General features: G+C 45.5%; 1 protein-coding gene across 2 annotated transcripts in view; it reads left to right on the plus strand.

The window, feature by feature from the left end:
* LOC140204987 (kelch domain-containing protein 2) overlaps window positions 1–12,181 on the plus strand; it is a 58,234-nt gene that overhangs the window by 4,802 nt on the left and 41,251 nt on the right. For both annotated transcript variants that reach the window (XM_072272042.1, XM_072272034.1), the window contains exons 3-4: window positions 8,155–8,260; window positions 11,324–11,449. In XM_072272042.1, coding sequence (XP_072128143.1) covers window positions 8,155–8,260; window positions 11,324–11,449 — 232 coding nt within the window. The remainder of the gene's footprint in view (window positions 1–8,154; window positions 8,261–11,323; window positions 11,450–12,181) is intronic.

Consider the following 12,181-nt stretch of genomic DNA (forward strand, 5'->3'; position numbering starts at 1 on the left):
TCCAGTCCATGAGATGAGAGATGTGTGTGAATTTGAGTGCCATTGTACAAAATCACCTGATACTTGGGAAGGCAGAAGAGAGTTGGCCTTAATTACAGACTAAAGGCCTGTGTAATGCTTTTATAATGGCAAAGCGTGTTAGTGAGTCTGCACCTGAGAACTTGAAACAGCACAGCACAAGAACAGGGTCTCCGGTCCACGATGACTGTACTGACCATGATGCTAATCCCAGCCGCCTCCACGTGATCTCTGTCCCACCCCTCAAATCAAAATGCTTCTTAAACAAGATCCCTCTGCGTTCACCACTTTCCCTGACACCCTGTTCCAGGCACCCATTACTCTGTGTGTAGTTTTAAAAAACAAACTCTCTTGCATGTCCCCTTTAAACTTTATATATCTCACTGTAAAGCTATGCCCGCTAGTATTTGACATTTTTTCTGGAGAAGGAAATATGACTTTTAACTCTATCTATGCCCCTCATAATTTTACGAACACCTGTCCGGTCTCCCCTCAGTTTCCTGTACTACAAAGGAAACAACCCAAGTTTGTCCAAACTCATTATTTCTAATGGAAACAAAAGAGACAGCAGATGTTGGAATCTGGGGCGATAGTCTGCAGGAAGAACTCAGTAGGTTGCACTGGGGCATTTCCACTCTTTTGACCTTGGAAGCTGAGGTCCAGTGATACAAATAGCAATCAAAAACTGGATTGCTGTGGATAACCATGACGAGTTCTGAGACGTATCATGCCTTTCACTCTCCATGCAGATCTCATCCATCCAGTCTGCCAGCGATGACTTCACAGGCTTAGGACAGGCATGACTCTATCTCAATGGGGTATAATACTATTAACTACTATACTTATAACTTATAGTACTCCTATAGTACTATAAAACTCCAGTTCCTAACAGTTAATAGTCATAATCATACTTTATTGATCCCTGGGCGAAATTGGTTTTCGTTACAGTTGCACCATAAATAATTAAATAGTAATAAAACCATAAATACTTAAATAGTAATGTGTAAATTATGCCAGGAAATAAGTCCAGGACCAGCCTATTGGCTCAGGGTGTCTGACCCTCCAAGGGAGGAGTTGTATAGTTTGATGGCCACAGACAGGAATGACCTCCTATGACGCTCTGTGTTGCATCTTGGTGGAATGAGTCTCTGGCTGAATGTACTCCTGTGCCCACCCAGTACATTATGTAGTGGATGGGAGACATTGTCCAAGATGGCATGCAACTTGGACAGCATCCTCTTTTTTAGACACCACTGTCAGAGTCCAGTTCCATCCCCACAACATCACTGGCCTTACGAATGAGTTTGTTGATTCTGTTGGTGTCTGCTACCCTCAGCCTGCTGTCCCAGCACACAACAGCAAACATGATCACACTGGCCACCACAGACTCGTAGAACATCCTCAGCATCATCCGACAGATGTTAAAGGACCTCAGTCTCCTCAGGAAATAGAGATGGCTCTGACCCTTCTTGTACACAGCCTCAGTGTTCTTTGACCAGTCCAGTTTATTGTCAATTCATATCCCCAGGTATTTGTAATCCTCCACCATGTCCACACTGACCCCCTGGATGGAAACAGGGGTCACCGGTGCCTTAGCCCTCCTCAGGTCCACCACCAGCTCCTCAGTCTTTTTCACATTAAGCTGCAGATAATTCTGCTCACAGCATGTGACAAAGATGACAATGATGGAGGAGTTCATCCAGTGTACACTGCCATGTCGTTTTGATTGACTGTAAATGAACAAAATCACTGCAGATACCTAATGCAGATAATGGACTGTCTTGTTACAATGCTTTTGACAATTTCATCCTCCAAATCTTTATTTTTCATTATAATATTCAAAATGATTTTGATACCTTTAAAATTATTTGTAATTCCTAATTTTTTGAAGCAGTGAAATTGTTTCATTCTCACTCTCAGCTGTTTCTGGCAGCTTCAAGTCTGTATGCTTGAAACTACAGTGAGCAAAACAGTTTGAAATTATCTTGCTGCTTATTCCTCATCAGCTATATGACAAAAATCACTGCTTTTTGAACACTGTTTCAAATGTAGTCACCCTAAGCATGGTGCCATGTCTAACGGCTGCACAAGTGCATGCAGCTGATGCTGGTTTGAAACTTCAGCAACAGTCTCCTGTCCCAATTAAGTGTCACAGTGTCCCAAGTAAACAAAGGGAATCCTGGCTATTTCCTCATTAGTTTCTTTTCTTTAAGAGTTGTTCCGAATAATCGGCTGTCCTGATTAAACAAAGGCCCAATTAACTGGAGTCCACTGTACTTTTCTTGAAATAAGTGCCTTGTAGATGCAGCCTTGAGTGATTTCTCTCGTGAAGGGAGGTTAATTATGGGTCTGTATTTGCCTGCATTAGTTTAATAGCGGGTGACCTAATCAAGAACTACAAGATTCTGAGGGACAGTTTACAGCAATATTGAGGTTAACATAGAACATTACAGCAAAGTACAGGTCCTTCGGACTGTGATGTTGTGTCGACCTTTGCCAGTAAGATTAATTTAACCCTTTCCTCTCACATAGCCCTCCACTTTCTATTATCCCTGTGCCCATCTAAGAGTCTCTTCAAAGTCCCTAATGCAGCTCCCTTCACCATCACCCCTGGCAGCGCATTCCACACAGCCACCACTCTTTGTATTTTAAAAAAAAACCTACCTCTGACATACCCCTCTACACTTTGCTCCAGTCACCCCCTTCATATAAGTAATTTCCACCCTGGGAAAAAGGTGTTGACTTCCACTCTATGCTTCTTATCATCTTGTACACCTCTCTTGAGCCGCCTCTCATCCTCCTTTGCTCCAAAAACAAAAGTCCTCACTTGCTCAACCTTTCCTCACAAGACATGTTGTGGAATCCAAGCTACACCTGAGTAAATCTCCTCTGTACCCTCTCTAAAGCTTCCACATTCTTTTAATCTGGTGACCAGAACTGGATATAATATTCCAAGTGTGGTCAATCCAGAGTTTTATAGAACTGCAACGTTACCACGTGGCTCCTGAACTCATTCCCCTGACTGATGAAGGGCAATGCACCATACACCACTTTAACCACCCTATCAACTTGCACGGAAACTCTGAGGTATCTATAGAAGTGGACTCCAAGATTGCTCTGTTACTCCACTTGTTTGATTATGTGAAATGTTTAGATTCTGAGACAGCACATTAGCTTTTGGAACTGAGGTAACATGCAAACAACAATACAGGGACAAGATTCAGACAACTCTCCACCAACAGCACACACAGCTCATGGCAAGGTCTGCACACCATCGCAGACCAAAGCTAAGTGCAGTGGTGCTGCCGACCGCTGCCTCTCCCCCAGATGAGCTAAATCTTTTTTACACTTGGTTTGATATCACCAACGCTGAGCCCACCCCCCGCCCGAGGATCCCACCCAAGCAACTGGCACCTTGGTCATCTCTGAGGCTGAAGTATTTAGGTGTTTCCAACGAGTGGACAGTGACAAGGCTGCTGGACTGGGTACTCAGGATGTGTGTGACACAACAGACATTTTTAATCTCTCTCTCTCCCAGTGTAGAATGCCCTCCTGCCTTCTGAGGAATGTCTGGCAGCTCTTGGGCTGTATTCCCTGGAGTTCAGGAGAATGAGGGGGGATCTCATTAAAACATCCCAAGAGTTAAAAGGCCTGAACAGATTAGATATGGCAAAGTTATTTCTCATAGTAGGGGATTCTAGGACAAGAGGGCACGACTTCAAGATTGAAGGACGTCCTTTTAGAACTGACATGCAGGGAAATTACTTTAGTCAGAGGGTGGTAAATCTGTGGAATTTGTTGCCACGAGCGGCTGTGGAGGCCAAGCCATTGGGTGCATTTAAGGCAGAGATAGATAGGTTCTTGATTAGCCAGGGCATCAAAGGGTATGGGGAGAAGGCAAGGGAGTGGGGATGACTGGAAGAATTGAATCAGCCCCTGATAGAATGGCAGAGCAGACTTGATGGGCCGAATGGCCCACTTTTGCTCCTATATCTTATAGTCTGCTTCAAAACATCCATCATTGTCCCTGTACCTAAAAAGACCAAGGTAACATGTCTGAATGACTGGCGTCCTGTCACAGTCACTGCAATAATAAGCAAATGCTTTGAGAGGCTGATCAAGGACTAAATCTGCAGCATACTACCACCCAAACTGGACCCCCTACCATTTGCCTACCAACACAACCAATCAACAGGTGATGCAATAGCCACAGCTCTACACACCATCCTTGCACATCTGGAGAAGATGCTTATGTAAGAATGCTGTTCTTTGACTACAGTTCAGCAATCAACACCATAATTCCCTCCAGGCTTGGCAAGCATCTCAGAGACCTCTGCCTTCACCCTGCCTTGTGCAGCTGGATCCTGAACTTCCTGTCAGTTCGCCAGCAAGTAGTAAGAGTGGGCTTCCTCGTCTCTGCCCCTCTGACCCTCAACACAGGTGCCCCTCAGGTCTGTGTCCTAAACCCTCTCCTTTACTCTCTACTCATGACCGTGTCGCTATCTACTCCAATCTGCTAATTAAATTTGCTGACAATACTAGATTGATTGGCCTTGTCTCAAATAATAGTGAGGCAGCCTTCAGAGAAGTCATCACTCTGACACAGTGGTGTTGAGAAAATAACCCCTTCCTCAATGTTGCAAAAACAAAGGAGCTGGTTGTGGACTACAGGAGGAATGGAGATAGACTAACCCCTATTGACACCAATGGATCTGGGGTTGAGAGGGTAAACAGCTTCAAGTTCCTCAGCATCCACATTGCCAAGGACCTCACGTGGTCTGTACATACCAGCTGTGTGGTGAAAAAAGCAGAACAGTGCCTCTTTCACCTCAGAAGATTGAGGAAGTTTGGTATGGTCCTCCAAATCCTAAGAACTTTCTACAGGGGCACAGTTGAGAGCATCCTGACTGGCTGCATCACTGCCTGGTATGGGAACTGTACCTCCCTTAATCGCAGGATTCTGCAGAGAGTGGTACAGACAGCCCAGCACATCTGTTGTTGTGAACTTCCAATGTTTCAGGACATTTACAAAGACAGGTGTGTAAAAAGGTCCCAAATGATCATTGGGGACCTGAGTCACCCCAACCACAAATTGTTCCAGCTGCTACCATCCAGGAAACAGTACCACAGCATTTAAGCCAGAATCAACAGGCTCCGGGACAGTTTCTTCCACCAGGCCATCAGACTGATTAATTCATGCTGATACAATTGTATTTCTATCTTATATTGACTGTTCTGTTGTATACACTATTTACTACAAATTACTATAAATTGCACATTGCTCATTTAGACAGAGACGTAACGTAAAGATTTTTACTCGTGTGAAGTATGTAAGAAATAGTCAATTCAACTCAATTCAGTATCAGAGAGGACTGTGATCCTCTGCTCTTCTCTCCCTCAGGAGCCCTGGAAGGAGATGTTCCTGAGAATATCAGCAGGATCCTAAGGTTTTGGATGCTGGGGAAGTCTGGGGTAGGGGCAGGAGGTGGGTGAGGGAGAGGAGCAGGGCCAGTCCCCACTCCTACACCAATCTGCAATTGCTGTAAGATTGTGATGCAGAATCAACACTGGGCCCTTTGGTGATGGAGCGAAAGCCCTGCAACCCCTCAGCTACCATGGATTCTTTGACGGTCTGGAGCAATTGCCTGCAAAAAGTGGGTCACAAGAAAATCCCTCCCCACCAATGAGCACAGCTACGAGGAGCGCTGCCACAAGGAAGCAACACCCATCATCAAGTTCCCCACCATGCTGTCTTCTCACTATTACCATGGGGAGGAGGTACGAGGGCATTAGGTCCTACATCAGCAGGTTCAGGCACAGTTATTACCCTTCAGCCATCAGGCTCCTGAATCAGTGTGGATAACTTCACTCACCTCCACTCTGAACTGATTACATAATCTATGAATTCATTTAAGGACTCTACAGCTCATGATTTCAGTATTGTTTTTATTTGTTTATTATTATTTGCATTTGCACAGATTGTTGTCTTTCATGCAGTAGTTTGTCAGTCTTTGTAGGTTTTTTTCATTGATTCTACCATATTTCTTTGTTCTGTGAATGCCTGCAAGAAAATGAATGTCAGTAGTAAATGGTGCCATATACGTACTTTCATTTAAAAAGATACTTTGAACTTGGCTTGCTGGCAACAGACAACTTCAACTCTCTGGCTCACGTTGGGGCTGAGTGTTCATGCAGACCAATGGCGTGAAGTGGCCCTTCAGCCCACTGAGCTCATGCTGGATATCACACATTGACGCGAATCCTACTTTTTATTCTCCTCACATTCCCATCAACTGCGCAGCCCCCCCCCCCAATTCCACCCCTCATCTACGAAACAGGGGCATAGAAGATGATAGAATCCCTTCCACGGACTCTGCATGCACTTTTCATTGCCTTGGTAAAGCAGCAGCATAATTGGAGACCCCACCCACCCCAGACATTCTCTCTCGACCCCCCACCACCATTTACAACAGCCTGAAAGCACGTAGCACTAGGAATAACGACAGCTTCTACCCCGCTGTTATAAGACTATTATATAGTTCCTTAGTTTGTTACGATGGACTTTTAACCTCACAGTTTCCCTCGATATGATCTTCTGCTTTGCCTGCCTGCACTGCACTTTTTCTGTAACTAACGTTTTATTCTGCAAGTTGCTTCCTTGTGGCAGTACTCCTTGTATGGCACCATATACTACTCTGACATTCTGTAACCTTGCACTACCTCAATGCACGATGTAATAATCTGTATGAACAGTTGTTCAAGACAAGCTTTTCACTGTCCATCAGTACGTGTACGGGCAGTCATAAACTGATCCACTTTGGGCTGTGGGAAGAAAGCTGAGCACCCTTGGGAAGCCCATGTGGTTACAAGGAGAACGTGCAGACTCCACACAGACAGTACTGGGGTCAGGACTGAATTCGGGTCTGGGTGCTGAGAGGCAGTAGCGCTAACTGTTGGGCCACCCGTGTGTTTCATAATGAAAGCTGGTGTGGTACTGGGAGAGGGGAGAGCCAAAGCTGGAAGAGGGGATGATGGAAACCTTGGAGCTCAAAACTGTTGGGTCGTGGGGTCGATATTGAAAGTGGAAGACTGAAGTTGGTGAACCCTTAAGTCGGAGGCCACTGGGGTTGGAGGTCTGTTTGTGTCAGGTGGGAGGGAGGGTGGAAAGGAGTTTGTTTTGCTCTTGTTTTCTTGCTGTTCTTGTTGCTTGTGTTCTGGTGAGCATGCCACATTGGTGCTTGAATGTGTGGCAACACTTGCAGGCTGCTTCCAGCACATCCTTGGGTCATGTTTGTTGTAAAAGTAAACAATGCATTTTAATGTGTGGTTTGATGTGCGTGGGATAAATAAACGAATCAAATGATAGATAAATAAAAGCCCTCCCCACCATTGAGCACATAGACACTAAACATTGTAGGGAGGCAGCATCAGGGACCCCTGACACTCTGGCCATGCTCTCCTCTTGCTGCTGTCATCTGTAAGAAGGCACAGGAGCCTCAGACTCTCACCACCAGGTCAGGATTAGTTATTGCCCCTCAAACATCAGGCCCTTGAACCAAAGGAGATAACTTCACTTCATCATTAAAATGTTCCCACAGCTTATGGATTTTCAAGGACTCTTCATCTCATGTTCTCTATTTATTGTTTGTTTATTATTATTATTTCTTTTTGTATTTGCACAGCTTATGTCTTTTACACCCAAGCTGGTGTTACTTTCATTGATACTATTATGGTCATTATTCTATTATGGATTTATTGAGCTTCCTGCAAGAAAATGAATATGGTAATATGTATGTACTTTGATAAAAAAACTTACATTGAACGTTGAATTTGAATCTGAAACTGATCTGGGAATGGGATAAGAAGTGGGTGAATTCCACCCACAGGCAATCTGGAAGCAGTGGGGTAAGGCTGCAGAGGATATTACAGCAGGACTGGAAGCTGGAGTCAACCGGTGAACACGGGCGTAAATGTCTGTATGGTCTTGGGTACAAGTTAGGGCACGGAGTGAAATGTTTTTGCTGGATGTATTCACAGGCCGTAGAAGAGTTAGGAATGCTGAGGGTAGGTGCTGGGCTTCGTGTGTGTCTGCGCTGCCCCCTCTCCTCACCCCTGTGGTCGGTTGATCCTGATCAGGTGCCTGGTGTGGCAGGGTGACTGGCCGAGTGAGCTAACAGACGTGGCCCGTGCGCAGCGGGAGCGATCGGGATGGCCTGCACTGTGTGTGGTCCTCGGTGGACAGGTAGGAACTGCTCAGAGCATGCTGTTGGCCTTTTTCACATGCATTCCCTGGGCACAGGCTTGCTGTCGGCGGGGAGACAGAGATCTCTGAGGCACTGTCCATCCTTTACTCTGAGTCTGGACCCTCTCATGCTGGGGATTTTGTAGACATAGTCCCTGCAATATGGAGGTGGGTGCTCTCCTCTGAGTCCAGACATATTCACACTGGGGAAGAGAGGCAGAGTCCTTTCTGCACCCCCTGAGTCCTGACCCTCTTCTGGTGGTCAGAGGAATCCCCCAGAGATGGGGATGGGTTCTCTCTCTCAGTCTGGGCCCTCTCACACAGAGCAGAGGGATCTCTGGGGCACAATCTCCCCTGCACTCTGTAAGTCTAGACCCTTAAATGTTGATGGAGAGGGATTTCGTGGACACAGTTCCCCTGAGATGCCCCGAGTAAGGGCTCTCCGACAGGCAGGTGCTGGGGTTTCCTCCGGACTGGGTGGCACTCTGGGATGCCCTGGGACTGTAGCAGAGGGCTCATCTAGACTTGTGTCTCCGTTCCTGTTTGGAGTTTCAATCCTGACCTTTCACTCTGGAGCTGATCACACTGTGGACTTGCTTTGTGCTCACATATTGGTGAAACCCATTCAGCTATGTGTAATGTGGGTTCCCACTGAAACTGGGAACAAACTTATGGCTGCTATTACAACCAGAGGTTGAATGTTTGCTGTTTGGTTGTAATCTGTTACATAATTCTGCATTGGTTCTCCTGAGACCATATGACATGGGAGCAGAATTAGGCCATTTGACCCATTGAGTTTGCTCTGCCATTTGATCATGACTGATTTATTTTCCCTCTCACTCCATTCTCCTCCCTTCTCCCCATAACATTTGACACCCTTACTAATCAAGGGCCTGTCAATCTTTGCTTCAAATATACCCAATGACTTGGCCTCCACGGCCAAATGTGGCAATGAATTCCACAGATTCACCCACACTGGAGCTGAAGAAATTCCTCCTCATCTTTGTTCTAAAGGTTGTTTGTCCTTGTATTCTGAGGCTCTATTCCTCTAGCCCTATACTCTCCCATTGTTGAAAACAATCCTCTGCACGCCCACTCTATCCAAAGCCTTTAAACATTTGGTAGATTTCATTGAGATTCCCCCCATATTCTTCTAAACTCCAATGAGTACAGGCCCGAGCTATCAAACAGTCTTTGTACGTAAACTCTTTCATTCCTGAGATCATTCTTGTAATCCTCCTCTGGGCTCTCTCCAATGCAAGCACATCCTTTCTTAGATATGAGGCCCGAAACTGCCCACCATACTCCAAGTGTGGTCCCAATGCAGAGGCTTTATCTTTGCTTTCACATTCTAGTCCTCTTGGAATGAATGGTAACATTGCAGTTCACTTCCTTACAGCTGACTCAACTTGTATGTTAACCCTTAAGGAATTCTGCATGAGTACTCCCAAGTCTCTCTGCACCTCTTATTTTTGAATATGCTCACTATTTAAAAAAGTCTTCCGGAAGGTATTCCTTCGACCAAAATACATGATCATACAATTCCCTACACTGTATTCCATCTGCCAGTTCTTTGCCCGTTCTTTTGATCTGTCCAAGTCCTTCTGCAGACTCCTTGCTTCCTCAACACTACCTGCCCTTTCACCCATCTGTGGCAGCTGCAAGTTAGGCTGCAAAGCTATCAATTCTGTCATGATTGACATATAATCTGAAAAGTAGCTGACTCAACACTGACTCCTGTGGAACACCAGCAGCCAACAAGAAAAAGTCCTTTTTATTCCCACTCTTTGCCACACCCTGAAGTGTTGTGAGGAGGCGAGAATAAGTTAGGTTCATAGAGGGATGCAGCATGGAGCAGATCCATTTGTGACGACAGGATGATTCAATTAACCTCTCACTCCTCTTCAGATCCCTGAGTCATATACTTATGCAGAAATGCCTACCTGATCCAGTCCCATTTATTAGCATTTGGCCTATATGTCTAAACTTTTAGTATCCATGGACCCGTCTAAAATCTCTAAATGTTGTTATTTTACCTGCACCTGCCAATTGCTCTGGCAGCTCATTCCATTTACCCACTACCATCTGTGTGGAAAAGTTGTCTTGGGCTCATTTTAATTTTTTTTTCTGCTCTTGCCTTAAGCCTGTGCTATTGAGTTTTAAACTCCCTTCCCCGTGGGGGGGGGGGGGCAGGGTGGTGGTGGAAATGATCATTCACATCACCAGTGCCCCTCATGACCTCTATAAGATCACCCTTCAGCCCCTTGCACTCAAGTTCAAAGGGAAACAGTCCCAGCCTCTCCTTACAACTCAAATCCTCCAGGCCCGGTATTGTCTTCCTGAATCTTCTCTACACCTCCTCCAACTAAATGGCAACCTTCCTATAAGTGGGTGACTAGAAATGCACGCAGTCTCACCAATATCTTGTACTCAATAACCTGACTGAAGAAAGCAAACATGCTTAATGCCTTCAACAGGAATTCTGCAGATGCTGGAAATTCAAGCAACACTGTACCTCTTCCTAGAGATGCTGCCTGGCCTGCTGCATTCACCAGCTACTTTGATGTGTGATGCTTAATGCCTTCCTCCGTACTGATTCCACAATCTACAAAGTCACTTTCAAGGACTCTATACTTCTTTCTCAGTATATATCTTTTGATTTGCACAGTTTGTCTTTTGCAAATTTGTTATTTGTCAGTCTGTCTTTGTGTATAGCTTTTGAGGATGTTATTGCTTTTCTTTGTTTTGTAAATGCAAGAAAATGAATCTCAAGGTAGTATATGGTGACATGTATGTACTTGGGTTATAAATTTACTTTGACTTTGTCTAACTGTTCATCTACCTTTTCTCTTCAATTCTACTTCTTCGGCAAATTCGGATGTAACTGCCGCTGGTTCCTAATTCCTGATGTCCTGGCTTCAGTTTCCTGTGGTCAGCCTCCGGTCTCTCCTCATTTGGCTGGAGGCCAGTGCACTGTTTAACCCCATGTGACCTTTCCTTGTGCTGGGTTGTGAAGAGGGAGAGGGTGGGAAAGTGGCTGAAAATGTGTCCTGTTCCCAGCAGATGTCGAGGACCCACTTCTTGAGCAGCACTCCAGTGTGCCGTGCCCAGTCTCACCAGGTTCTGGATACCGTCCTGGCTGACCTCATGGGTGATGTCTCTCTGCTTTCCCCAGGCTTCCTTCCTATCGTAAGTAAGATTTCCCGAGGGCAGAAGGATGGGACCAGTTATGCTCGTTCTCCAAAACTCTCAGCCCTAATCCACACTTGCATATATCTTCCAAAGGCAGGGAGCGAATTTTGCCCCTTATTTGTGATTGTGGAACAAGCTGCTTGTGCAAATGGTGGATGTGGGTTCAATTTCAAACGTTTAAGAATAAACACGAGATTCTGCAAATGCTGGAAATCCAGAGCAACACCCACAAGATGCTGGTGGAATTCAACAGGTCAAGCAGCATCTATGGAGAGGAATAAAAAGTTAACATTTTGGGCTGTGACCCTTTTTCAGGACATTTTGTGTGTTATTCAACATTTAAGAGAAGTTTGGATAAGTACATGGATAGGATAGCTATGGTCCAGGTGCCTGTCAATGGGACCAGGCAACAGTTTGACATGGACTAGATGGGCTGAAGGGCCTGTTTCTGTGCTGCCCTGCTCTATTTCTAGTCAAAAGGCAAAGCAGCACAGAAACAAACTCAGTGCATGCAAAATCCTGGAGGAACTCGGCGGAGCAGATGGTATCAATTGAGAGGAATAAACAGCCTACAGTTTGGACTGAGACTTCATCAGGACTGGAAAGTAAGGGAGCAGAAGCTAGAATAAGAAAGTGGGGGGAGGGGGAGTAGTACAGGCTGGCAGGTGATAGGTGAGACCAAGTGGGTGGGGAGAGGAAGGATGAAGTAAGCTGGGAGATGATAAGTGG

Source organism: Mobula birostris, chromosome 1 (genome assembly GCF_030028105.1).
Source record: "Mobula birostris isolate sMobBir1 chromosome 1, sMobBir1.hap1, whole genome shotgun sequence".
NCBI classification, from domain to species: domain Eukaryota; kingdom Metazoa; phylum Chordata; class Chondrichthyes; order Myliobatiformes; family Myliobatidae; genus Mobula; species Mobula birostris.